The sequence below is a fragment of the Sprattus sprattus genome (assembly GCF_963457725.1).
Source record: "Sprattus sprattus genome assembly, chromosome: 18".
NCBI classification, from domain to species: domain Eukaryota; kingdom Metazoa; phylum Chordata; class Actinopteri; order Clupeiformes; family Clupeidae; genus Sprattus; species Sprattus sprattus.
This window is the reverse complement of record NC_137916.1, coordinates 20330826-20357946: the sequence shown is the minus strand read 5'-3', so window position 1 is coordinate 20357946 and position 27121 is coordinate 20330826. Positions and strand designations below refer to the sequence as shown.

The window sequence follows — 27121 nt, the reverse complement described above, 5'->3', positions numbered from 1 at the left end:
TCGATATACATCCTTACGATTTATTGTAAGCGATTTGATATACTGGAAATATTTATAGATTTATAGATGTCTAATTTATAGATTTTAGGAAAACTGTCATAGTGTGAAGAACCCGCCCCATATGCATAAAATCGTAGAAAAAGTAGAAAAGTGCACATTTTGGAGGCAATCAGAACAAGACTGCTATCCAGCAGTCAGGGTTCAAACACAACACAAAACCATTGTTTGCCAGGAATATTTGCATGTAAACTATAATGTTTTTGGGAATTGATACAGTATCACAAAACATATCGCTAATATATGTATGGCCCTGGACTTAAAAAGCACAACAGCTATACCATTGTACTTCATGCTTTAAACACATTCAATGGAGTTTAAATACATTGATATGGTGTAATATTAGTAATTTGTTTTGATAATTAGTTTATTAGGGTTAATGTCCTATGTATTTGTGTAATAATTGTTTTAGTTACACAAAATGTCCTTTGTGTTTTTGCCCTTTTGTTTCCAAAGCCCGTCTGAAAAGAGGAATAGATTCTCAAGGCCAAAAATAGACTGAGAAAGAGAACCTCCAAATAAGATGTTTATCTACGGCTCATCAAAGAGGCAACTTTAATGATTTAATTTACGTTTGGCAGACATGTTGATCCAAACTGACTTATGGTACAAGTACCATGACTTTGCTGACATCTTTCCCGACCAGCTGAGCTACAGGACCACATGTACTTCAGCCACTCCTCAGGGTGATAAAATCAGCTCAAAACAAGTGATTGAAAGAAACTTTGTGAATGATTGTTTGTCTTCAACTGATTGTTTGATGGTATTTTAAAAAACTGTTTAGACATTTTCTTTTATTTGCACATGATTTTTTTTTCCATCTATATTTCTTATATTTTCTAGTTTATTGTGTCAACTGATTTTCATCTGTCATTATTTGAAGAATGTAAAATGAAATGGTAGTAAATTGTGGTAAGTAACACTATGCTGATCTCCCAAGCACCTTAACCAGAACTTATGCAAAAGCATTCTGCACCAGTTTGCTTATTCCATTGGCATTCACTGTGCCTTTTAGATGTTCAGGATGTGAATACTGTTCACCATCTGTGAAGGTAAGGACATGCTGTTAGAGCAGTACAATCAGTACGGTTAGAAATGACATAGCCATTGTGTTTCTCTTTTGAAAATAGACTTTTAGAACTTCTTGTTTTTGCTTAAAATAATTTGCTTAATGTGCAAAGCTCAAATGAACAACTGTTACCTGTCATGGACAATTTCTTGGAATTCTACAGGTCATGTGCCAATAACTTTGTGTAGAGAGCATTATGGCAGTGTTCCATTATTTGAGGTTCTAACAATGATTACTACTTGAAAAGATACAAGCCAGTTTATCGTTTTCCCCCCAAAGAAATCTTCATTCCTCTTTATGTTATGCATTCCTTTTTAGCTTTTCGCTCTGCTACGTGGAGGTATGTTTATCAGACTGTAATCAGTAATATGCTGCATGTCTAAGCCGAAATGTTGCATCTCAACTTCATGTTTCAAATGTTGGTTTGCACTGTTGCCCACTAACTTTAGGGTGGCAATACCCGGTGAAAAACTATATGCTGCACCTTAAAATGGTCTTGCACTACTCGCAAAGCATCTACATTTAGTAAATAAGTTCCATGATAAGCTTTCCTTATACAGAAAAATGTTACTGTATGTTGCCTCAAGGACATGGTTTATACTTTGTAAGGCCTTGTCTGAAACGGTTTACTGTGTTTAAATGTCCTCTAATATTGCCTGTTGTGATCATTGATCTGTAAACTATACTGTACATCAGTCTATACTATATATTGTTACACTCAAAATCTGAAAATCCTTTTAATAAAAGAGAAGAAAGAAATTCCGGCAGTGTTCAAAAACAGATTTTTATTGGAGCTGATACCATGTAGCGATACAAAAAAGAAAACGAAATACATTTAAAGGAATTACCTAAATGGGGAGAACAAGGAAGAATGTTCTACTGGGAAAAGGCCAGAGACACAGACACACACCTTGACAATCGCCATATTCACCCATGCCACACACTCTCCTTTTTAAAGCTTCAAAAATCAGATCAAGGACCTCTGCAATGCACACACTGTATACAATTACACAGCGTCTTCAAAGATAAATTACTGCATCTATATTATTATTACAAAAAGAAACATCTGGCTGAACATCTGTTCAATCAGTGTTATTCATAGCCGTACAATATTAGATACTATTAGCATGTATTAATTACATCCACAACATCCTTAATTGGGGAAAATATATATCACAATATGGAGCCCATATACAATTTGTATAATCCACCAAGGTTCAGTGCGAAAGAAGGCTGTGTCAGGGTGACCTGATAGGTATAAAAGTTGTGCCAAGGAACATCAAATTAATGACAATGCTTTGCAAGGCTTTTGATCCATGCCCATTATAATCAGCCACTGCTCTAGATGTTCAGCAAAGGCTGCTCCTATATTATGTCTGCAATGGATCCTGCCTGGGAACTTAGTCTCTAATGCTCACAAGGAGAGATGTTGCCCTTAATCTGCTATTGTTCAATTACTCAGCATTTACCTATGGAACACTTCAAAACCAATGTAAAAAAAAAAAAAAAATGAACACAAAAGAGGAGTCTGTTTTTCGCATAGGCTCTCGATAAACAGAAAGGTACAGTACAGCTCATCAAGGTATGAATTTGGCTGTTATATGAACTTATATAAAGTATTGCTTCTACAAGGATTAGGGGGTGAGGATTGTAAATATGTCCTGTAGAATATTTTGAAACAAAACACCACATTTTGCTTAATGTGCTTTTATGCCTATCGATTTGTGCATTGTATTTAAGTATACAGTTTAAATACAGATCATACCATGTCAGCCCCTTTGTGATGCTAAAGCATGAAGAAGACACCTCACACATACAAAAGTTTTTTTGTCCTATGAAGTTTAGGCAAGATGCCAAAAACAGACATCCAGATGCTTCACAGACCAGAGAGAATCCTTGCTTGTGTTCCGAAACATTTTGGCAGAACTCGCAGATACTCACAATAAAGCTTGTGGCATTTCCTTTTTGTGCTCTGTCTCTGTGCATCACACACTAGCTCCAATCAGTTTAGGAGCAGTACGAGTCTCAGGTCTTTGGCACTTACGCTGGGAGGCTCAATTTCTTTCCTTTCAGCACTATAAACAGAGAAAACATCATAGAAGTTAATGTAAGTTTTCATTGGATTAGCTAGAGAGACAACCAATCAGTCAATCCTGTCAATATATTTGTCACCCACCACAAATTCTTACTTCATGCATATTTAAGGTCTGAGGCATACACATGATAAATGTATATAATATTAGTATATAGTTGCCAATCAAGACATTTTCTTTCATCCTTTCATCTGGTTGAAGCCTTTCCTAGCACAGCTGGTCTGTCAGAACTCACCTTTGGTTATGTACAGATAGAAGAAGTCGCAGTACAGGATGGTCTGAACGAGGCCAGCCACAATGGCAATCATGTCAAAGAAGCCCTCGAAGTAGAAACGCCAGATCCAGTTGAAGAGATAGAGGGCTCGGTACAAGCCCAGGAAGAAGAGATAATGGGTGGTGATGGTCTCGGCCTCACCAGTCTTGCTGATCATAAAGAGCTGAGGCAGGATGGCCACAGACTCCAGGTAGATGGAGAAAGTCCAAAGGATCTGTAGTTCAACAACATTTGGACGTAGACACAAGGACAAATAGTCAGTGTGATTGGCACAGCAAAATAAATAAATAAAGCAAGAAGACTACTCAAGTCTTACCTCCAGAGGAGAGAAATCATGATTAACTAAGAAAGCCAGGCCACCGACAGGAACCAAAAGGAACTCCACTCTAAAGGTGTCGTGGTTTCCATCATAGGTGGCTTTGAACTTCATGTATATGAAGTAAAGAGTGGCATATGCACAGCCAATATAGATTACCTGTAGCAGAGCAACACAGAGACATAGAGCAAAGAGAGGGAGAGTTATTTTTAACTCAGTTTCAGCAGTTACTTGCCTATCAATACTGTCAATCAATTCATTCTGAAACATCCCTTTCCAGCCTTTGGCACAAGTTAAGTAAACATCTGTTGTAAGGTCACAACCATGTTAGATTCCTCACCTTCATGGACGTGTTGTAGAGGGATATGAACGAGGTTAGGAGATCCAGGTAACGTGATGTGAAGACCACTGCAAAAAGAATCTGGCTCTTTCCAGAGATACCTGTAAATGCACACTTTATTAGTCTATAATAAATCAACTCAAACTGGAGAGAAATTATGTGTCTATTATATAACACAATCAAAATCAAAGGCGCCGAGCAACTAATTAAGTGGCTAAAACTGTTAAATGAAATTAAACGAAGGCAGGGACATATGGAACGGTCTAAACTTGGTCTGCTTTGGAAGCATTATTAGATAACACCAGCAAGCACAAATACACACAAGCTGTGGGGGAATGGTAGTTCAAGCAGCAAAAGGCTTGCTAAGATTAGTGGTCCTGATGCAAGCAAGTCCGGGGAGGACTAAGGGTAGACACTTCACGGCTAGCTAAATGCACGTCAGAGGCCAACCAGGCCTAGTTAATCGAACACAATATTTCGCTTGCTGATAATTAGTCTTAGGCTTTAACTATGTGAAGGTTGATTTAAGCTTGTTGTAGAAATCAACAGACCCAGCCCCCAATGTTCGAAGTTACACTTGATAACTGCGCTATCCTAGCTGTCCTGAATATGGTCCTGAATTCAGAAGAGATAAGATTAGCTTGCTAGCTAGGTAGGTAACCTCTCATATTACAGGACAACAGTGAAATTGTGCACCCATTTCTTCCCTCGAAAATACCGCAATACAATGTGATTGTTATTTCTCTGACGGGACTGGGCACTACCATAATTTCCCCCAAAATGTCACTGTGCCTTCCTAGCCAGCTACCTAGCGGAGTCGTTTGCTAACAAGGCCTCTATTAGCAAGAATACCTACAGTAGTGTAGCAAGTAAGTTTACAGCAAACTGTTACAATACATGTATCTGCTTGGAGATTGATTAACTGCTTCTATCTTAAAAAGAGGAGCCAAATGAACTAACGCTACTATAAGAGCTAAGTAACAGGTTAAGTATAGACTTAACGTTACCGGCGCAAGATCTGGTTTTCCATATCTTGAGAAGCAGAATAATGATGGCTGCAAGGTGAGAGAGATCCCCTGTAAGTCTAAAGACATTCATTGTTGACTCGTAAGTCAGTCCTGCTGGAATCAGCGAAGCCTGTTTTGTTTAGCACTGTAGTTAACACGGTTCCTATAAACTTCTCAGTATTCAGAGGAATATGGCGAAGCAGGAGCGACGTGGCCTGGGGGACGTGGCCAAAAGTTAAAATACAGTGCAAGCCGGGAAAAGATAGACCGTGAGATTTTGCTACTGGAACCGCCCTCCTTAGGTCTTTTGAGGTAAAGTGGAGACACGTTGACACCCTTTTAAAAATACACAAGCAACACGTCTGCTGTTATTTATTGTAATTGCAACATGTATAATTAGTTGTATAAATAATTACATTTCTTCCACTAATGTGCCTTCGACAACTAGCTTTAGTTTACTAATAATTCGAGGATGTCCTTTTGGTCCTGAACCAGGAGATGGCATAGTGGGCCTATATGTAGCGGTGTGGGTAATTTATATGATCTTCCCTTTTATGCCCCTTGGATTGTGCGATTTATCTTTATTTATGTCTATTCATTACTATTTTAAAAACATTGTGGCTATTTTACTGTGGAAATAGATGTCGTTTTTCTTAAACGTGCTATTTCTTTGTAGGAGAAGTATTTCATTTACATTAGCTTTCATGTAATTGCCGGGGTGTTTAATTCGAATACTTAATTGACGTCAGTGGGACAGTGTTTCTGATCAATCAAGACACTCCTATAAAATTAACGCTGTTTCACATGCACCACCTAGCCTGTTGATCAATTGATCTTTTGATTGACTTGAATACATTAATGACATCGTATTTCCAACCAATAGCCGACTTCCTATTTTTGGTCACATCACAACATCACTGTCATCAGCGACCTCCCATGGTTACAATATAGTCCAAACTAGAATGTATACAAATAGCCTACTAATCCGTTCCCGGGTTGGAATCAGACAATATAACACCTCACTTGTCAACTCCATTTTCAGTAACTTTTAATAACCAATGCTTGCATATATTTTCAATGTTAATTTCGATAGACCTAACAAATAAATAAATACACATATGTTATATATATATCCCGGGAATTAGCACGTTTTCATTGGTGATGTCATGACGCTCTTACCGGAAACTACGTTTTCACATCTCTAACATACCTCACATTAGACGCGTTGGCACTTCGCTTTCAGATCCACCCGAGGCAGTCAGCCGACCAGGGCAAACGCACACACTGTTATCGAAGTAAGATGCAACGGGAGTTGTAACTGTTAGCTGAAAAAGACATAAGAAGAAGGTCCTCACCATCACCAGTCGGCTATTGGTATGTTAAAGTCTTGAGAGATATCATTGTGTGGTCGATGTCAGATGACAGCTTGTTTGCCAGTGTTACGACATGAAACTGAGATATTTAAAGAATTGTATGATGACGTTAGCTAGCTAGCCGGCTGTGTATACAGATTATGTTGTCCGTCTCACGGCAATATGCTATGATGTGCTATGATGTGCCTGTTAAACAGCATTTTGTGAAACTGTCATTCTGGTAGGGTAAAAATATTTAGGTCATTAAAGTTAAGTTTGCTATAGCAATAACTAGCTAGCAGGTGACGTACTGACAGTACAGTCAGCTAACGTTAACCTTATTTGCTAATGAACGCCACAACGCTACCTTGCTATAGTAAAGCTAACGATACACTGAAGTCCAAATAAGTATCGAGTAAATGTATGTTTGTTCATGTAAAGTGATGCTAGTAGCCCTCTTGATATGGAGAAACCTCAGGAACCTTAACCATGATGAGAACAGCCCACCGGTTTGGCCGCGTTGGCCCTGCTAATCAAGCCAATTAACCTTGCCAAATAAAGATTAATTGACACTCTTGGGAAAAAAGGTCAGTGTTATTGTTTGTGATGCTAGTGCATCACAGACTATGGGTTGAACTGCCACAGTAAGGTGATATTGTTAGCAGTGTTTATGAAAGCTATGCTCTCCCATACAGTGTTACTATATTTAAGGGCTCATATGCAAGGCTGTTGACTGTGGTGCTGTGATCTATACGTTGTACCCTTTACTCTAGTAAGTACCTATATTTTAATGTATGTGACTTTCACACTCATGTCACATGTACCAGTCTCCGTTTACACTCTCTACACGTTCAATTATTTACCTAATGTGTGCAATATATTGGAGTTAACAATGGTATTCTACATCAAAAGGATACTCTTTTATGTTTGTAGATGTCTTTACATTTTTTAGGGCCAGAAATATATAATCAGTATTTCATGCAATTGAAATACACAAACAGCTGACACAGACACTTACGTTTTTAGCGTACTTTTTGGGATTCAGTATTGTGCAGAATGTGAATATTTTGACAACGATACCATCAACATATTACAAATACCCCTATAATACATTCACCTTAGAATAACTACATTTATATCAGACAGTTAGGAGAAAATGAATAATATCACCCAGTATTTAAACAGGTTAGAAATGTTGTGTGACCTAAATAATGCGTTTCAATTCTTGCAAGGTGGTACAAACTTTCCTAGAAGTTTTCAAATTAGATTGGGAGACACAAGAGACTCTTGAGACACCCATCCTCTCATTGTCCGTTGTTGCTGCATAGCTCTGCTCTACTCATTTGTGGTTCATCTCGGGATGGATTGTTGTTGTTTTTTCTGGGAAGATTATTAAGCCTTGCCATGGAGAGTGTGTGAGCAAGCCTGTAGTCTTTGGCAGAAAACATGCTGGCAGAACTAGCAGGCCGGTGACAGGAAGCGCCCTACTTTGCTCCATGTGAGCCCAGAGCTTGCATGCCATCGCTCATGGCATCCACATGGCTCGGCTGTAGGACCTGAAGGATACCTGGGACCAGTCACTGCAATAGTGGAAAGCAGAGGGGGTGGTGATGGTCTCCATCAATGTCTCACTGGCTAATGGCTGTTTAAGATCAGTGTAAGGATCACTAGCAAGTTTATTGTCGATAACATACGCAGAACCAAATAACACAGCCTATGAAGTGTGCGTACGTGTGTGTGTGTGTGGTATCTGCATTTAAACTCAAAGGAAGCAGGGACATGTATGGAAGAGGTTTATTCATTTGGCCAGATGTTATACTGTTCACTTAGGTTAAATAACTGTGTGGCTTTTATTTATAGAGCTGAGGTTCCATTGCACTGCCATAATTACGTCATTTGGCAAGATTCATAGGAAATGACATGTCTGGAATGGGTGTGTTTATCAACAGTGTTGTCTTAGCAACAGCAGCTAGTCTGCAACTCCATGCTTTTGTTAGATTCTACCACTCTGTTTTTTTTTCTCTTTCAAGTTGTTTTCACTCCATGGGGAGTGAGCCTTTATCTCAGCGAGTAGGCTATCTTTTTATAGAGTGCACTACTGCTTTGCCATTAATCATTACTGCGAATAATGGGATAGGTGTTGCCTTTGAGCTAATGCTACTAATTTGAGCCTGGGATTTTCCCCTTTCATAGCCTTAGGCTTCATTAAGTTAAACACACTGGATATTAGCCAATATCAAGGGCTACAATGACTGGGTGGGTGTTTGCAGTGAGCACCTAAAGCCTGTATGGCTTATCTCACCTGTTGGGTGTGATTGATAATGCCCCATCATTAACACCGCTGATTTAGTTGAGCGGTTTGTTGACTGAAAAAAATGCCCCCCATCTTTGATGTCAGCCACATGTAGAGGTTGGTGGCAGAGTTGGACCTTTGCCATGCTCAGGTTTGTGTGCCAGTGAGGATTAGGGCACTCAGTTAATGACGGATATTTATACAGGAGAAGGCGACCCGAGCTTTCTCTCTTCTCTGAAAAAGCACAGTGTCTATTTACAAGTGATGCTCAGGTTGAAGAGATCTGTAGCTAGTCAAGACACTTAAGCTTTTGGACTCCTGGCAAGGACATGTCTGCTCCCCAGGTCATGTGTGTTAGGTTGGAAGCATGGATGATTGCGTCATTTACACAAAGTGGATGCCAATAGAAATGAGGTATGAGCAGAAATTAGGCACTCGCAAACACAGGTACACACTGCAAACATTCACACACATTAGTAATGATCAAGAATCTTAATGAGATTGATTGCTTCTGCCCGCTGGGTGTATTCAACAAGAAGAGGTCAGGAGGGGGGGGGGGGGGGAGTGATGACTGTGTAATAAGCTTATGACTGAGATTTGAGCGTTGGGTCCTCTTAGTTTTACATGGCATTTAAGGACAGGGCAGTAATGAACCAGAATCAGACTCTGAGGTGTCCCTGTGCAAAATACAAAAGGCCCTTTTAAACCGAGATCCTGCTGTATTGGCGTTAAGAAGACCCCTCATTATGGCAGCTTTGCTTGTTTACACTGGACCAAACAAAGCCGGCATAATGCCGCCCCAGTGTGTGTTTTTTTAGACAGCACGCCGGCGTTTCGGTAGCAGAGGCGTGTTTGTAACATGGCATCTAGTATGACCTACACCTGAAGTCGGAGCTCCGACGCAGAAACTCTGAGAAAGAAATATGCTCGAATTCAGTGAGGCGCATCACTTGATCAATTTGACATCATTATCAGTCTCACAACGGACGTGCCTAACACAGACATTGACTATATTAAGTGTTAAACACTTTTCTTTAAATGTGTGAGGAGATCCATGAAGAGACAGTGGGTCAAACTGAACAAGAAGAAAGCTGTGCATAATTATTGATACCCAGTAGAGAGAAGAAAAAATGTCAGCTGACTCTTACTAGTCGTGCAAGTTTATAGCAATGTTCCAACTCAAGCAAATTTGGTGTGCATTATGTACAACATGTTAATGCTTATCGTGTCAGATTTGTGCTAGCGATGTGTTCTGACCACACAGTAGTCTTCCTTCATTGTGGGTCACTGCTAGGCTGTGTTACAGTCCTGTCCCGTCATCTGGCTTTCCCTTTTACACAGACGTCTATTCGACTCTGTGCCTACCTCCACTGCATTAAGGAGCAGCATTCCCACCTTCAACAGGCTGTAGAAAAAGGCCAAAACAGAAAGTTTACTGTCGTAAATTCCTCAGATTTCATAAATACCTCAGAGGAAACCACAGTACCACTGCTTGGACCCTCTTTGGAGATCAGAGAGTCAGTGGTATGCCTTTGTGGCAAAGGGGTATTTTTCCTGTAGCAGATGAGTGTTTATACTCTGTGTGCCTTGTCTTTCATGTGAGCACTGAGTGTCAGGGGGTGACTGTTGACCAGGGGGAAAGAGGGAAGTTGGCTCACACAATCAGCCTTCAGAGAGCGTGTGTGTAGATGACGTGAACGGGTGTGTGGCCGGATGTGCTGAGACGGCACTCAACCTCACAGGCGTGTTTTCTCATGTCTGGTCTTTCCTACAGGCCTTCCTACCATGGACCCAGAGATGATGCCCAAGTTTTCCTCAAAAGATGAAGAAATTGAATACTGGAAAAATTTGTCCATAAAGTACAAGAAAAGGTAGGTCTCTTTTCTCAGTCAGCAAAGTCAACTCAAAGAGCCTGTATCGTAGACCATGTGTTTGAGCTCTTATTGAAAACAGGAGTGTTGGAACTCACTCAAGTCCTTTCACTTCACTGTTGACTAATTATTGTCTTAGTAATGGTAATAGGATTATTAAGGTTATAATTTTGTTACAAGCGAGTTGCTTTTTTTTTTTTTTTTCTTCTGTGGCAAAACCCTTCATGAGGAGATTTTCACCAGGGGTTCCCATGCTACATTCCTCAAGGGCTCTAATCAGGCAGGCAGGCAGGCAGGCAGGCTGCTTGTGTTTCCATACCTGCCCATCCAAGCGTGAACCCGGTCATGCTCATACTGCCGGTTACATAAAGGACAACCTCCTTTGTCTGCTCACAAAGCTTGACATGAAACACAAATGAGGCTATGGCGTCATGGGCATGTCACATGACGCCAGCCTGTCATTTTTTTTGCCCTGCATTTTCTGGATCCTATGTCGCGCCACACACTCACTTTCACGTCACCTGTCAAAACCCAGCCGTCACCTTAGTCAGCAGCCCGGCTCAGTCAGGAAGTTTCACTATTGTTCGGTCTCGGGTTGTCAGAGCTGAATGAGGTGTACAGGAGGCGGATGTGACTTGTGAGAGCTCAAGTTTTTTAAAGACCTCCTCGGGAACAAAGAGACCTGCTTGAGGGTGAATAGTACTGTACACAGTGAATATGTGCGCAGGCTTACTTTAAAGCACTTAACCCAGAGCTGTGGCCTCTGAAGTGTACTGCCAACAGGCTCAGACTATCGGGGTTACATAATAATATGGACACAATGCCAGTGTCCAACCCTTTGAAGTAGTTAGAGTTTCTACTCCATTCTTTTTTCTGAAAAGAGGAATATGGATTTTGATTGCACTGGACTTTGCGTCATCTGAGATGAAGTCTTTGTTTTACTGCATCTATTTTAGCAAACGAACGAAAAACTCCTGGGGTTTTTATTACACCGCACATGATCATGGTTGTTGTTGTGAAGTATATGGGGCCTGTCCTCTGCAAGGAAAGGTTTTTTCTTCCCTGTGACCATATGAGGACGGAAAACTGTGTGTGCTTCAGAGTAGAGGCTTCTCCTGTGTGAAACAGCTGTGGAGTGGAATGGACCTCCGCACAGGTGGTGGTGGTGCTGCTGCTGCAAGGGGAAACGCTAATGCGTGAGTGGCTCTGCCTGACATGACGGCCCAGTTGTTCTGTCAAACTATATTTACACACGCACACACACACACACACACACTCACACTTTGTCTGACTCTCTCTCTCTTTTGTTTTCTTTCTCTGACTCTCTCTCACACACACACACACACACACACACACACACACACGTCCCTAGAAACACATGACCACAAATACTGCTCGAGTGGAGTCAGACAGCGTGTTCCGAGGCTCCGCCAGAACAGGCTCCGGTGGACCACAGGAAGTGTTTCAAAATCCCAAGAATTTCCTGTTGAGGCAGGAAAGGAAAATAGCGCAGAGACTGCAACTTTTGTAACCTCTTTGACGCCACAAATGTGAGAAGGGAAAACATTTTCCCCTGAGCAGTTACCTTTGTTGCTATTGCTACCTTTTATACCTTTATTGCCAGGTTAAGCATTTTGATACGGACATAGTGTGCCTCTCTTCGGAAGCACACAGAAATGGTCACACTAGCAAGGACTACATCAGCGGGAGAAGCATTAAGGACAGTCCTCTTGAGATGTCTCGAGATGAGAACAGAAAAAGGTCTAGAAGCTTTGTGCCAGTTGGCGTGACTTGCTGAGTGTTTTCCTGGCGGGGTGTTATTTAAGTTTGTGCTGACGAGGCAGCCTGGGTGTCGCCGCAGTGAGCGGAGTTAAGTGTGACTGTGCCGTTTTATTTGAGGCTGCACACTGCCAGCTCAAGGGAGCACAGTCAGACTGCAAGGCCAAGCACTGGCTAAACACAGCCCCTGAAAATGCCCCCCCCCCCCCCCCCCCCCCATACCACCCATTCACTCCCCCACTGATCCCTCACCCCTGACCTCAGACAGGTCACAAGGAACGGGAGCTTCAGACCCATCTGCACCCACACATGGGCCCGGCCACCTCAGCTCGACCTCGGCTCTTTTTAGGCTCAGCCCAGACGCTCCCTTGTGACCTGACGTGCTGACTAGCACTCTGCATCTACTTTGCCTGGGGGAGACGTTCTCTTTTGTTTTAGTTTTTTTTTTCTCTGTCATTTTTTGTTCTCTCACTGTAGCTCACTCACTGTGTGGTTTTATGACGTGAGCTTGGGTATAGAGCACGCGCCTGTGTGCGTGTGCGTGTGCGTGTGTGTGTGTGCGTGTGCTTGTCCATGTTCGTGTGCACTGCAAAAAATGCTTTTCTAACCTAGTGTTATTACTCTTATATTGAGATGAAAAATCTAGAACTTGGTCTTGTTTCTAGCTAAATTGTACTTACCTAGTGCTTTCTTGGTAAGGTTATTTGTACCTATTTCAAGCAAATATTACTTATTTTAAGAAATCTTAACAAGCCAAATTTGCTTAACGCACTGGCAGCCAAATTTGCTTGTTTTAAGCAAAATCCTGCTTAAATATGTAATTATTTGTCTTAAATCTAGAGGGGCATTTTTTGCAGTGTGTGTGTGGTGTGTGTTTGTGTGTGTGTGTGTGTGTGTGTGTGTGTGTGTGTGTGTGTGGTGATTTAATGACCTGACTTTGGATATAAGGCACACGAGGGAGAGGGTCTCCTCCTCTTCTCTCCTCTCCTCTCTATTTCTGCCTGTGATTTTATTTTAATGGCCTGAGTTGTATTCCTGTCCTGCAACTGTGCCTGCTGGCCCTACTGTTTATTGCATCACTAAACTGGGCCTCTGTGGCCGTAAGTCATTGTCTCCAGTGGGAGCAGATGCCTGCTTCAGTCTCGTCTGTCTTGTCTCGTCAGACAGAATTGAATAACACGTGAATAGAAATTCAAGAAGAGGAGAGGGGGCGGGGGGGGGGGGGGGGGGGGTTCTGTTGGCAGAAGGCTAAAGCAATGCAGGCATTGGACTATGAAGTGAATGATTGACCCTAACATCCCCTTTGCCCCACCCAAACCCCCCTCTCTCCCCTCCTCCACTACCTCACCACTACAGTTGCCATGACGCCCAGGAAGAGCTGCAGGAGTTCCAGGAGGGTAGTCGGGAGCTGGAGGCCGAGCTGGAGGCCCAGCTGTGTCAGGCCGAGCACCGCATCCGAGACCTGCAGGCCGAGAACCAGAGGCTCAAGAACGAAGTCGACTCCCTGAAGGTAGGAGGAATTCTCCTGGAAGTCTGTTGGACATCCATAGAACTAGTGAGCATACTGTCCTCAGTGTCTATGAAAAAATCAAAACAACTGGTACCAAACTAGACTTTGCATTGTGGTTGATTTGTAGGGTCATTTATAGGGTTTTCCAAAACAAGGCGAGTCTTGCCTCTGTGTCCTTCCCCATGTCTTCCGTGCCCGGGCTTTTGTTGTCCTCACCTTCTGGTGTTAGATTCTATGAATTAATTATATGTATTGACTGAGGTTGCACTGTGGTTGAACAAATTAAATAATTGGTAATTGTGACCTGACCCAATCCAACCACAAAGTGTGGATGATGGGCAGAAATCCGTGTGTGTGTGTGTGTGTGTGTGTGTGTGTGTGTGTGTGTGTGTGTGTGTGTGTGTGTGTGTGTGTGTGTGTGTGTGTGTGTGTGTGTGTGTGTGTGTGTGTGTGTGTGTGTGTGTGTGTGTGTGTGTGTGTGTGTGTGTGTGTGTGTGTGTGTGTGTGTGTGTGTGTGTGTGTGTGGTGTGTTTTGTGTGTGGTATATGTGTGTTTGTGTGTCAGGATCAACACAGATAAAATGAGCCTAAACCAAAGTGAGCCCACTCTCGCCAGCACATGTCATGGATTAGCATGCTTCCTGCCGCCCAAACACTGTAACTATCTGAAGAGGATACACTGGTCCTTCCTCACTGCATCAGGCAGGTAGAGCAGGATCTTGGCAAGTTAATCCAAAACCAAATAATGGGTGTAGTGACTGCAAAAGCTCAGGAATACACCTGTGTTTGACCTTGTTCTTATGACGGGAGGATGTAGGCCACAGGGCTCTGTCGTCTGTTGTCCCCAGAGCATAAGGGAGTGGTTTGGAAAGAGAGGAGTGCTCTGCATTGGGGAGGAAACGAGTGAAAGGAAAGTAGGTTAACTTGTCTGGGGGAAGCAGGGATGGGCTGCCGTCTTCCTCCTCGTCTTCCCATGCCCCTGTCAGCTCCTGCCCCAGTAGAGGGGTATGCACCAGAAGAAAGGGGTCTCTCTCTCACACACACTCTCCTTCATCTCTCTCTCTCATCTATCTCTCTCCAGGACAAACTGGAGCAGCAATATGCCCAGAGCTACAAGCAGACCTCCATGCTGGAGGACGACCTGGTGCAGACGCGCGGCATCAAGGAACAGCTGCACAAATACGTCAGGGAGCTGGAGCAGGCCAACGACGACCTGGAGAGGGCCAAGAGGTAGGCACACATTCCACACGCATCTACACTCCCATAGGGTAGTCACACTTTCTATACGCATCTACACGCCCATAGGGTAGTCACACATTCTATATGGATTTAGGGTAGTCACACTTTCTATATGCATCTACACGCCCATAGGCCTGGAGAGGGCCAAGAGGTAGTCACACATTGATTTAATGTAGTCACACTTTCCATACGCATCTACACGCCCATAGGCCTCGGCTCTAGGGATTATTCCACAGAGCAGGATATCCGGTGCATAGAAGTGCTGAGGAAGGGCTGGGAGCCCTCCCTTTATTTCGGTGTAGTATGTCCATCTGTATGGGAAGACTGTAGGGGAGTATTCCACTAAGAGCGTACTGGAAACTAGCCACCTGCTGCATGTCCTGGAAACGCCCCACAGATCCTGGGAAGTAAAAAACACTGTTGCAGGTTATCAGAAAGAACTCTCAAGTAGCGACTTACTGTAACCCGCTCCCCCAAGGATCCGCCCTTGAGTGGTGACTCATTCAGAAAAAAACATCTGCCTGTTCACTGAGCCCCACCCATAGACAGTCATGTACTCAGGGCTTTTTTTTGTGTGTGTGGGTGTCTTGACGTGCGTTTTCTGCCTCAGGGCCACCATCGTGTCCCTGGAGGACTTTGAGCAGCGTCTGAACCAGGCCATCGAGAGGAACGCATTCCTTGAGAGCGAGCTGGACGAGAAGGAGTCGCTGCTGGTGTCTGTTCAGAGGCTTAAGGACGAAGCCAGAGGTACTGACGGGGAAACTCTGTCTCCCTTACTCTCCTGCTATGTCCTTCACGTGGACTGTGGCTCACCTGTGCTCGTGTACATTCAGTAAGGGATAACGGCCTCCGAGCTGTCCAGTTCTACGAAGTTAATGGACACTGCGGGGCAAAGAACACCACGACGCGGAGCGGAGTGTTGCTCCGCAGAAGTCCATTAACTTCGTAGAACTGGACAGCTCGGAGGCCGTTATCCCACTTATCTCCCGTTTACAACATCCAAAAATGTTTTTATTATTATTTAGAATTTCCTTTATCTTTAGGAAATGTAATATGCATAATAACCTGATGAATTCTTGATTTGAAGCCTAGTGCTCCCGTTAGAGAAAGTAGTGAGAAAGTAGTGCGTGGAACTGGACCTTTAGTTTCCCCGGGCGTTGCTGCAAAGTGACACTCATGAGCTCACCTCTGTAAAGTAAACGGACACACGGACACAGGTATTGTTCATAAGGTTTTACTATTGACAGTTGAACTCCACGTTTCCGTTGATGGTGAAGTTAGACAGAGCAACAGGGAGGTCAAGTTTAGTAATTTTGGTCGAAGGCTCACAATCGAGACGGCTAGTTAGCCGTGTGAGCTACCATCTGTTTCAATGGTGTTTTTTTTCCAAGCGCTAACAGCCGCCTACAAATAATATTCGAGACTTTCAGTTAACAATTACAATACTCTGCAACATTTGTGTAGAACATAAACAACTAACCGAGTCAATTTAGACATATAAAAAGTCGTGTAGATAGCTTAATTGACATAAAACATTGCCCACTAACTTGTCCCAACACGCCGCCATCTTGGTTCAAATTATCCTAGCTGTCAAAAAATAAACGTTACGTTGGTTGTCAATGGTAACCATTCAAGAGCATTGATATGGAACGGCGATTTAACTTTTCTACTGGGACTACGTCCAAGGTGTCCGGTTATACGAACTTAATGTACACCCCATTAGCCAATCAGAAAACAGTATTTCGTTCCAGAGGGAGATGACGTTAATTGATTCAGGCAGCAGACGCCTTCATCTAAAGGCTCTTGGGGTACAGTAGAGATAGACATTTTCATAAGGAAATCAAACCCATAATCTAGCTGCAGTTACCTTGCTCTACCAGCTGATCTACACGAACATCGGTTGAAAGACAAGTACCATTGCTCATCATATTCTTGCTCATCATGTTCATGTTGCGGGTCTCCCCTGCTCCTCTCCCTGCAGACCTGAGGCAGGAGCTGGCCGTTCGTGAGAGGACGGTTGACCCCACACGGATGTCTGCGCCCAGCTCGCCCACGCTGGACATCGATAAGATGGATACAGCCGTGCAGGCATCACTCTCCCTGCCAGCCACTCCAGTTGGCAAGAACATAGAGCACCCCTTCATCACTCAGAAAGGTAACAGAAATAACTCTTTCTCCATTTTGTTTCTCTCTCTCTTTCTTTCTTTCTTTCTCTCTCGCTCCCTCTCTTTCTCTCTCTGTCTCTCACTCTTTCTTTCTCTCTCTCACTCACTCAATTTACAAATGGGTTTTATTAGTCTTACCAATACACTACAGCATTGCCAAAGCACAATAAATCTGTCTCTGTCTCTGAGTGAGTCTATTTATATAACTTTGTATCCATCTGCCAACCTTTGTCTCTCCATCTCTCTCGCTCTCTCTCTCTCACACACACACACACACACACACACACACACACACACACACACACACACATAGTTTCTCTCTCTCTCTCTCGCTCTTCTTAACTTCAAAAGTCCTGAATGAGTTTCCCTTTCTCCTCAGTGTTGACCAATGGGAACTGTGGAAACTCTGCTCTGACCCCCTCTGCCAGAATCTCCGCTCTTAACATCGTTGGAGACCTCCTACGAAAAGTTGGGGTAAGTTTGGGCAGATAAACAAAACAAAAAAACTATTAAACCATTGCTGTGAAGCCCTGTCTAGTCCCAACATGCAGTAAAAGTGAATGTTCCTGTCTGCAGGCGTTGGAGTCTAAACTCGCCGCCTGTAGGAACTTTGCCAAGGACCAGACGGCAAGGAAAAACTACACGGGGAACGGAAACCTGATCAACAGCAATGCCACCAAGTTCTCACATTCACTGCACACTACCTACTTCGACAAACCGTAAGGGCCTCCCCTGTGATACTGTGATATCAATGTACACCTGTATGGTCCTTACGGAGACAAGTGTCACTCTCTGCTCGCATGTCGTATTCTTTCTTCCCATAAATGAATCCAGTATTTGTTAGTACTCTGGGGGGGATTTGATGTGCTGTTGTTTCAATGTGTGTGTTTTTGTTTTTCTCTTTCTCCGTGGCGACTGCCGTTTAGGACCATGAACGGTTTGGACCACAGTTCCCTGACGGCCATGGCCCCCCCACGGACGGTGTCGCCCCCCGGCATGCTCCCCCTCAGCGTGTGAGAGACCCACTGTTGCCTGCCTGCCCCCCCATCCCCCCCCCCATCAGATGAACAGGGCATGGAGAGGACACTTAAAAGAGAGCGCAAAAGTTTTGTGATGGCCAAGACGATAGAGAGAAAGATGAACGAGAGCGCTTGAGTGTGCGGAAATGTGATATTGGAAAAAGGCCAGTAAGTGTGTGTGTGTAGTGAAGAGAGAAAATGGAGAAAAGACTGTGCTGAGGTGCAAGGACAATGCAAGTTGGCCTATACTGCACTAGTGTGTGTGTGTGTGTGTGTGTGTGTGTGTGTGTGTGTGTGTGTGTGTGTGTGTGTGTGTGTGTGTGTGTGTGTGTGTGTGTGTGTGTGTGTGTGTGTGTGTGTGTGTGTGTGTGTGTGTGTGTGTGTGTGTGTGTGTGTGTGTGTGTGTGTGTGTGTGTGTGTGTGTGTGTGTGTGTGTGTGTTGGAAGGAGGCAGTATTGTTGGTGTTTATCTGGCAGGTTCATGTCAGGTGTGTGCTCCGCTTCACCACAGCTCGTGTGGACCTTCAGCAGCTAACGGCTCTTCTCGCACAAACCAGCTCCACGTGACAAAGGTCTTCTTGTCTGACCGCAAGAGCTTCATTTGATTCTTTTTTTTTGGCATTTGAATGTTTTGCACAGTTAAAAGAAATGTATTTAAAAATGGCAAAGGGATTTTTTTTTTCTTTCCTCAGTTCATTATACGGTATGCTGTGTTTGTGTGCGTGTGTGTGTGTGTGTGTGTGCGTGTGCGTGTGCGTGTGCGTGTGCGTGTGCGTGTGCGTGTGCGCGTGTGTGTGGTATGGGGTGGACCCTCCTCCCTGCCACACAAGTGACTGAAATGACTCAGGACAGCTGTTGGCTCAGCCAGGTTGTCCAGAGAGAGCTCAAGAGATGGCAGCAGATGGTCGGAATGAAATATGGCCGAAAGACCTCCTGACGTTTAAAAGCCTGGAATAACCACCTGCACCGAAAACAGAACCCATTGCTACTGGTCCTGGGTTAGTCAACCCACCAATGTCCGCAATATAAGTTCATCATCTTCATCATCACTGTCTTTGCATCTTAACAGGAGTGAGTGTCATTTGTGGAGGGGTACAGGTCATTGCATGGGATAAGGTTTTCAGTCATCTTTTGACATGTGGTCAGGTACTGAATACAATTATTAGTTAACAAGTTTGGCTTGGCTGTTACACTGAGTGAGTGAGCGAGCGAGCGATTGAATGAGTGAGTGAATGAGTGGTCGAATGATTGAATGAGCGAGCAAGTGAGCGAGCGATTGAGTGATTGACTGAGATAGTGAGTGAGTGAGCGAGTGAGTGAGCGAATGAGCGAGCTAGTAAGCAAACGTGTCTCTGACATGTAGTCACCTCATCTTTCCTTGTTCCATGTGCCTCCAAGTGGACATGTTCATTTCACTGAGCGGTTCTCTTACCTCCACACTGTTCCCTTTTCATGTATTTCATTTTTACATTTCCTTTCATTTGAATATTCATCATGGTGCTGCATCTCCTGGTATCCACGGTTTGTCTCACCTCCACCAGCCTTTGGAGTTAAGGAGCACTTAAGTCAGGGTGGGGTTTTATTTATTTGTCATTTTTTTGCTCCCTTGACCTCTCCTTGTAAATTCACCGTTAAGTTATTGAGCACTATCTTGGCCTGTTGCTATGGCCTGTGTATATAGGTTTGTAAGCGTTTGTCAGGTTTGTACATACCAGCCCTGGACTCTGCATCTGCGTTAATTTATTTCAGATTCTCTATGGCATGTTATTATGATGAGTGAATCTTTTACGCATTGTACCTCAGTTAAAAAAATCATATCTATCATGAAGTAGAATCAGTTGTCTAATATGTTCGAATAAAAGTGAAGATATTTAAAACATCATCTGTCTCAAGTCATTTTATTCAGTTATCATGTTCAGATCATGGTTGGTTAGTTAATTATTTAAACTGTTAGTCTTTCAGTTCACATTTTTAATGTTACCCAGTTACGAAGAAGAGCCCAAGAATAACCCTGTTTAGAATGTATTAAATGATGGATTTTAAACATTGCCCTAAAAAACACGCTTAAGTTCCCCCAAAACCTAGTGTGTGTTTAGTTCCCCCATGGCAAGTGGTTGTGTGCGTATGTATGCGAGTGAGAGAGAGGGAGACGGAGAGAGTTATTACAATCCCAGCTTCTTCTCCATTGCCTCTCTTAGTTTGTTCTTCTGGATCTAAGGGATTCACAAGTCAGAATTAGATGTTAATCCACAATATTTTTGTCAGTCCCACAAGATTCTTATCATACCAAAAGACAATAATACACGCATCAACATCTAGATCTTAGTATGTAATAATATTGTACATGTTCTAACACCAAATAAAAGTTACTCACCTTTCCAGATGCTGTAAGTGGATAGCTTGTGACAAACTCTACATAGTATGGAACCTTGAAGTGCGCAATCTGCAAATTCAAAGGTGGGGAAAAAACAAGCAGAAGCTGAAATTAAATGATAACTGACCATGCTTGAGATGGAGCTGGATAGGTCGAAGCTAGTACCTGGCCTTTGCAGTAGGCTTTGATCTCCTCTGCAGTGCATTGTTGCCCCTCCCTCAGACGAATGCAGGCGCACACTTGCTCCCCGAGACGCTCATCCTTCAGCCCCACCACCTGAAATTCCACACACGGGTTCTTAACAAACGGGTTCTTCATGCTCCTGTTAGCTTGTAAGCCCATGTGAAATCCTGCAGGCGGCAGAGACCCACAGGCGCTATCCTAGCATTGTTTCACTCATTTGATCCCAACCCCCTTGCAGTCAGTTTTTTGAGGTACGTTTTGGGACCATGAAGGTTTACCACCTAACATCCAAGCACAAACATCCAACAATTAAAGGCGCACATGTGAAATGCCAGCCCTGCACCGGTACTTCAAGGGTGTAGTTCTCGATCCTGGCAAAAGGTTGTTTATATTTTAGCTCAATAGCCAAATACACCCCTTCCTTCAAGCAGTTGCTGTTGATATGTGGGAATAGTGGCTCGGCCCAAGTCGAGTTAAGTAAGTTTCCCACTTATGGAGCGAGGACTGAGCACAACACCAGAGTTTTGAGCACACGCATTTGACGTACAGCTAGAGGAATGTGAGAAGAACTTCACTGAATTCATGTAATGGATTATAATTAAGGACTCTCTAATAGTGGGTCAGTTAAGCAGAACTCCCCCTTTATCAACAGCCAATTCACAGCTGCCCTCTTGTGGTGGTGTTGATGTACTACACCCTCACCTGGGCCTCCAGTACTTTAGGATGGGTGTGAAGAAACTGCTCTATCTCTGCGGGGTAGAGGTTCTCTCCTCCACGGATGATCATGTCTTTGATGCGGCCTTCAATGCGGCAATAACCAAACCTGTCCAGGCTGGCAATATCTCTATGAAGGAACAACAAACATTACCAGGTTCATGATGACCTCTTTGCAAAGTACAACAGGCCCCTTCCGTGACTGATAGTTTTATAACACAACTATTGTTACTTTGTAAAGATACAGGTCCAATAAAGCACTGGAGGTGAGCTAAAAAACCTTATGCATTACAACCAGTCTTGCACCATTCATAATATACCTCTCTGCGTACTACGGCAGGTACCCGTTAACAAAGACATTAGTATGGGCAGTGTCTCAAATACCAAACTCCAGACTCTCTCTCTCTGTCTCTTACCCGGTTTTGTACCAGCCGCCCTTGGTAATGCTCTCCTTGGTTTTGTCCGGGTCTTCCCAGTACTCCAGCATCACACAGTAGCCCCGGATCAGCAGCTCCCCCGAGCATCCCAGAGGAGCCAGCTCGCCTGTGGTGGGGTCCACTATCTTTGCCTGATGGATGCAGGGGGAACTAAGCAGGCCGCTGCCAACTTAATTTGAAAGGAAGTCTACACTTTTAGTGTCTATATCTAGAATACTAGGGTGTACTGCAGACTGAAAGGTCCTTGAATGAATGTAAATGTAATGTAAATACTAACATATTTGTGGCTGTGAGGCAGCTTGTTGGGTTATTTCCCCACTAGTAAAGAGTGCAGAATATAGTTTTGAAATGGTAAAAACATGGCAAAACTGATATATGAAGCACATACACCAAAGGCACTGAACTGTACTCCTCCTTGTGGTGTAGAATGCTTCAGACAGCTCCAACTGAAGCACAGCTCATGACTAAGCATACCTCAGTATGGTTCATAATACAGCCCACCGTCTCCATCTTGCGTTTCTCATGGTCATGTGGGAAGCCTAAAAATGTCACAGGGCTGTTCTCTGTTGTCCCATAGCCAAGCTATGAAGAATGAAAGAAGGTGTGTGATGAAAGAATGGTTATTCTTCCCCAAGTCATGACAGTTCAGTCACATGTGTTTCAGGGATGAGAGTGTCAGTTTACCATCATCTCCTTCACGTCCATGTCGGTTACAAGTTTTCTCGCAATCTCAGGAGGGCATGAAGATCCAGCCATTATTCCTTTCATTAGAGAGCAGTGAGAGTTAAAACAGCATTGTGTGACCAACATCATCAAACACCTCAAACACAAAGAAATGTGTTGGTTTTTAGTGATTTTCTCACCAGTCTCTGCTGAAGACAGGTCGTATTTGTGAAGGTCTGGCTGTCCAAGCATGTCGATGAACATGGTGGGAGTGCCGTAGAGAACATTACATCTGGATAGAAGAATGCAACACGTTCAGTGATTTTACCAATGCTCATCAAGGTGTCTGCAGATTGCTGTCTCCCTTTATCAATACTCATGACTCATACTCTTACATAGAGCAGAATGTGACGAAAAGAGCCCCCTGGTGGACTAATAGGGAAAATCAGTCTAACTGTGAAATTCACATTCAAGTGTCTGCTAAACAAATACCACTACAAACATCTGAGGTAGAGGAATATACACCTTTCATTCTGAATGGCCTCCAGGTTAGCCCGTCCGTCATACCCTGGCGAGGGGAAGACCAGGGTGGCACCATGCAGTGCCATGACCATGCCCCCCAACACTGAGCCGAAGCAGTGGTACATGGGGACAGGGACACAGACACGCACTTGAGGCTGATGGGGATGGGAGCGGTACCAAAAGAATCAGGTTAGATGTGCCAGTAAGCCCGGTCGTCAACATTAAAGGAGCAGCCTTTGTTCCTGACAATAGATTGTTAGTATATGAAATTAACAGCCAATCAAAGAGCCCCTCTCATGGCTGGAATAGTGTATTGCTTGGTGCAAGTCACTTTGGTTCTTTCCCATTTACAGAGCCAGGACCGAGAAATTGGAGAAAATCAATTGGTTAATAGATTGTAATGGAGGACTAGACCTTTGAGATAGACATTACTCATTAGTGTTTTGTTTAACGTAACTATTTAAGATAGCTTTGGCTACATGTCAGACTATCTGAGGATTGATGGGTGTGAGGGGGAAACATACCCTCCAGGCATAGCCCATGCGAAGTCCTATGAAGTAGGCATTGTTCACAATGTTATGGTGACTCAGAGTGGCTCCTTTCGGGAGGCCAGTCGTTCCCTGTAAGACAGCCCACAAGTAAATCACGGTTTGGTCCATTTGATTCTTGGGAGTCAGAGATCAGTATACTAAGGTGAAGTTGCTATTAAAGCCACAGAGAGTGCATGTACAGATGTGAACTGAATGTTGATGGGGTCGTCGAAGGACAGCTGGCTTTGGAGACTCTGGAGCTGCTGGTGGTGCTGGCTGCCCCCCGCCTGCATCACGTCCTCCACGTGAAGCATGCCTGGCTGACGGCTGTCCATCACGATCACCATACGCAGATCCGGCAACCTGGAGGGCCAGGGAGGGGATACGTCTTAATTTCACCCAGAAAGTTAGAGATTACAGACAGACAGACTGGGACCAGATCCAACCTGTCTCTAGATCAGTGTGAGGCACATAATGGACAGCTTGCATGACTGTATAATTCTGTATAGTTCTGCAGCGTTTGCATCATTTCTATACTGTGGCTGTATGGGTGGGTGTGATTCACCTGGAGCTCTTGAGGACTCCTGGGCTTGCTGTGTCCAATTCTGGGCAGATCTGACGCAGCATTTCACAGAACATCTGGTTTTTGAACTGGGTTGGACAGAGTACTGCATTGCACCGCACCTGCGCAGGCAACAACAATTACACTGTGCTACTGGTGTTAAGAAAACAAGTTGAGATTTAAGTGGAGATAGTATACACTGGTGATCTATTTATATGTCATATTACATGCTTACCTTCCCTAGTGTAAATTCCAGTTCCTTCACCTGATAAGCCGGGTTCACTGAGACCTGCGGTGGCAAAGTAGTTAGACTTTTGTCCTTGAACTGACAGCCAGATCAAAACATTTTCTTTTTCCTTGACCTGATATCGGCTTATTACAGTGTTATGAAACACCTGTCCGAATTGTCTCCCAATTGTTGTTTTACTAGATGTTAGCAGCAACATGTCATAATACTCACTGACTTTAGGAGTAGAAATATTAATAGTATTTTGTTCATACATGAGTATCCACTAATCAAGACATGTAGTTGAAAAGAATGTATATAGCGGCCTTGCACTGTGGTGCTCACCATGATGATCCCAGCTTTGGCTGTGGCGAACTGGAACAGAATCCACTCATAGGTGTTGGGCCCCCAAATACCCAACCTGTCACCCCTCTTTAGGCCCAGAGAAAGGAGTCCTGCAGCTGCCTGATCGACCTGCAGAACAGTAACAACACAGGCATCAGTATTTAATGCACTTATACTGAGGTTACAGATGCAACTCCTGGTGTGTACCTGGCATTCTGTTTGTGCTGTTCATACCTGACAGACCTAAACCGTGGAGCTTTTTGGTTATACAGAAAATGCAGTGAATTGAGAACATGATAATGACACAGGCTTTAATAAGGTGTGCTTATAGCAGGAATATAAAGGAGATATGGATAGAATGGAGACATGTGCTAATATAGTGAAAAAAACAGATCAGAGCGTGTTCAGAGATATTACTGAGTGAAGGCCTTACAATATATATTAGTTATTGGAAAGTCTAAGTAGATACCCCATACTTTCTGTGGGCTTTCCCTACCCCTTTTACCATCTGTGCTCTTGGGAGAACCTTGGTTCAGATAAATAATTAACCAAAGGTGGGTCTGTGGGGGCAAAGTCTGAGGCATGCTGATCCGATTGTGCTCTTTTGTCTAATTTCAGGGGGGAATCATTAAGCCTCATTCTAAGTATGTGAGAGGTATTGATTGGCTGCTGAACCTCGGAAGACAGACAAGATAAGTTTAAACTTACATCTTCCTGAAACTGACTAAAAGTTTTCCGAATGCCGGTCTTCAGGAAAACTAAAGCCTCGCGGTCCGGCCATTTCTCAACAGCGGTCTGCAGACTCTGTCCCACCGTGAGGGGTAGCAGGGGCAGGGAGGACGTGCCGTGGACATAGCTGCTTGTGACTGAGGGAATACCAGGTGAACTGTCCACATGGAGTGACCTTAGGGAGGGAAACCGAGGGAGAGATAGCTGGGTTATGTTGAGGTAATATTATGAAAAGTAATTTTAGACATGTTTTTGCTCGTCTAAACTCCTGGTGGGAATATAAGTATTGTGTGATCCAGGGCAAAAATCTGAATCTGATAATAAATCCTGCACTACAACTGTTTCCTTGCTGCCATAGAAAATATGACTGCTTTTACAACAGAAAGCCAAGCTATCTAATATCATCAACACATGGAAAAGACTACACGAAATCAGCCAGTGGTTCCATTTGATCCTATCAAAGCAAGCCAAAATGGATCTAATACCATACAGCGAAACACACTCATTAAACTAACACAATGTCAACAATGTTGCCATGCAGCATTTAAATAATTAAAACAAGAAACAAGAGAGTCGCTTACTTCCCAAGGACCGATTGTATTAGTGGAGTTTATATTGTGTGTCTTTTTACACTACAGTTTGTTTTAAACGAAAGAGAACTAGCCTATGGTGTAAAAAAAAAAAAAAAAAAAACCTATGCATCATCATCTGCTACTCAATGAACGTCGTCTCCAGATGTTCTTACCTGCAACAGTATGCGCTAAAGTTATTCAAGGTCCTTCGCACGGTGCAAGAGTTTACGTGGCTAGAATACGGAACCGAAGACTGTAGTAATTTTGTAATAATCATAATTGACACGCTGTGCTAAACGCATCTAATCATTGGTTTCAAATAGTCGGTTTCAAGTTTTGACACAGACGTGAAAAAACCAGTTCGGGACTAGCGTCACTGATTACCTAGCCTCTTACCTACCACTTACAGATCTTTGGACTTGCACAAACTTGCACATGTGCCTCTCGGGACTACATAAGCGTAAGGGCCGTGGTTCTCAACCCTTTAGAGGCGAACCAAATTTGGGTCGCGCGAGTTCATGAAAGGGTCGCGAGACACATTTCTGAATGTGAACCTTTTTCACCAGCCATGATCCCTCTGTCCATAGGGGAATCTAGGCCCTAAATTCTGACATAAACTTCATATGGTTCATATGGTTCTGCATGTAGGTCTATCTAACAATAAAAAAGTTAAAGTTTAGGGAGTGGATTTTTTTTTAATTAAGCAATCCCCATCTGAGAATAAGAATATCTTTTAATATTATCAGGTCTTTTGAATTGATTTGAATTCCAGTCTTTACCAAACCTGTAGATATGTAACGCCTTAAGGTGTTGCCGGGGATTATGAGGCAAGGCAACCAAGAAAACACACCACAGGTGTAAAGAAAACCTTTTTTGCTGTAT

The 27121-nt window shown here is 43.5% G+C and overlaps 3 protein-coding genes across 3 annotated transcripts; 1 reads left to right on the top strand and 2 right to left on the bottom strand.

The window, feature by feature from the left end:
* Positions 1 to 1894: 1894 nt before the first annotated feature.
* Positions 1895 to 5383, bottom strand: LOC308379860 (ER lumen protein-retaining receptor 2-like). Its single transcript, XM_080857122.1, has 5 exons — positions 5157 to 5383; positions 4150 to 4250; positions 3810 to 3968; positions 3455 to 3707; positions 1895 to 3201 (listed from the first exon to the last, which is right to left on the bottom strand). Exons 1-5 carry the CDS (start codon positions 5245 to 5247, stop codon positions 3167 to 3169), a joined length of 639 nt encoding a protein of 212 aa, XP_080713248.1. The 5' UTR covers positions 5248 to 5383; the 3' UTR covers positions 1895 to 3166.
* A 1016-nt stretch (positions 5384 to 6399) lies between these two features.
* ndel1b (nudE neurodevelopment protein 1-like 1b) lies at positions 6400 to 20103 on the top strand. The gene is made up of 9 exons (XM_080856074.1): positions 6400 to 6530; positions 10576 to 10672; positions 13808 to 13961; positions 15042 to 15190; positions 15810 to 15946; positions 17181 to 17354; positions 17744 to 17838; positions 17941 to 18083; positions 18291 to 20103. The coding sequence occupies exons 2-9, from the start codon at positions 10587 to 10589 to the stop codon at positions 18379 to 18381; spliced, it is 1029 nt and encodes a 342-aa protein (XP_080712200.1). The 5' UTR covers positions 6400 to 6530; positions 10576 to 10586; the 3' UTR covers positions 18382 to 20103.
* Positions 20104 to 20328: 225 nt separating this feature from the next.
* Positions 20329 to 26516, bottom strand: LOC308379745 (medium-chain acyl-CoA ligase ACSF2, mitochondrial-like; the record flags this gene model as incomplete). The annotated part of the gene is made up of 16 exons (XM_080857000.1): positions 20329 to 20595; positions 20757 to 20825; positions 20922 to 21032; positions 21642 to 21783; positions 22070 to 22221; positions 22565 to 22672; positions 22775 to 22851; positions 22954 to 23045; positions 23279 to 23430; positions 23800 to 23895; positions 24006 to 24168; positions 24371 to 24489; positions 24603 to 24656; positions 24939 to 25067; positions 25647 to 25842; positions 26413 to 26516. The coding sequence occupies 16 exons, from the start codon at positions 26514 to 26516 to the stop codon at positions 20545 to 20547; spliced, it is 1815 nt and encodes a 604-aa protein (XP_080713126.1). The 3' UTR covers positions 20329 to 20544.
* Positions 26517 to 27121: the final 605 nt, after the last annotated feature.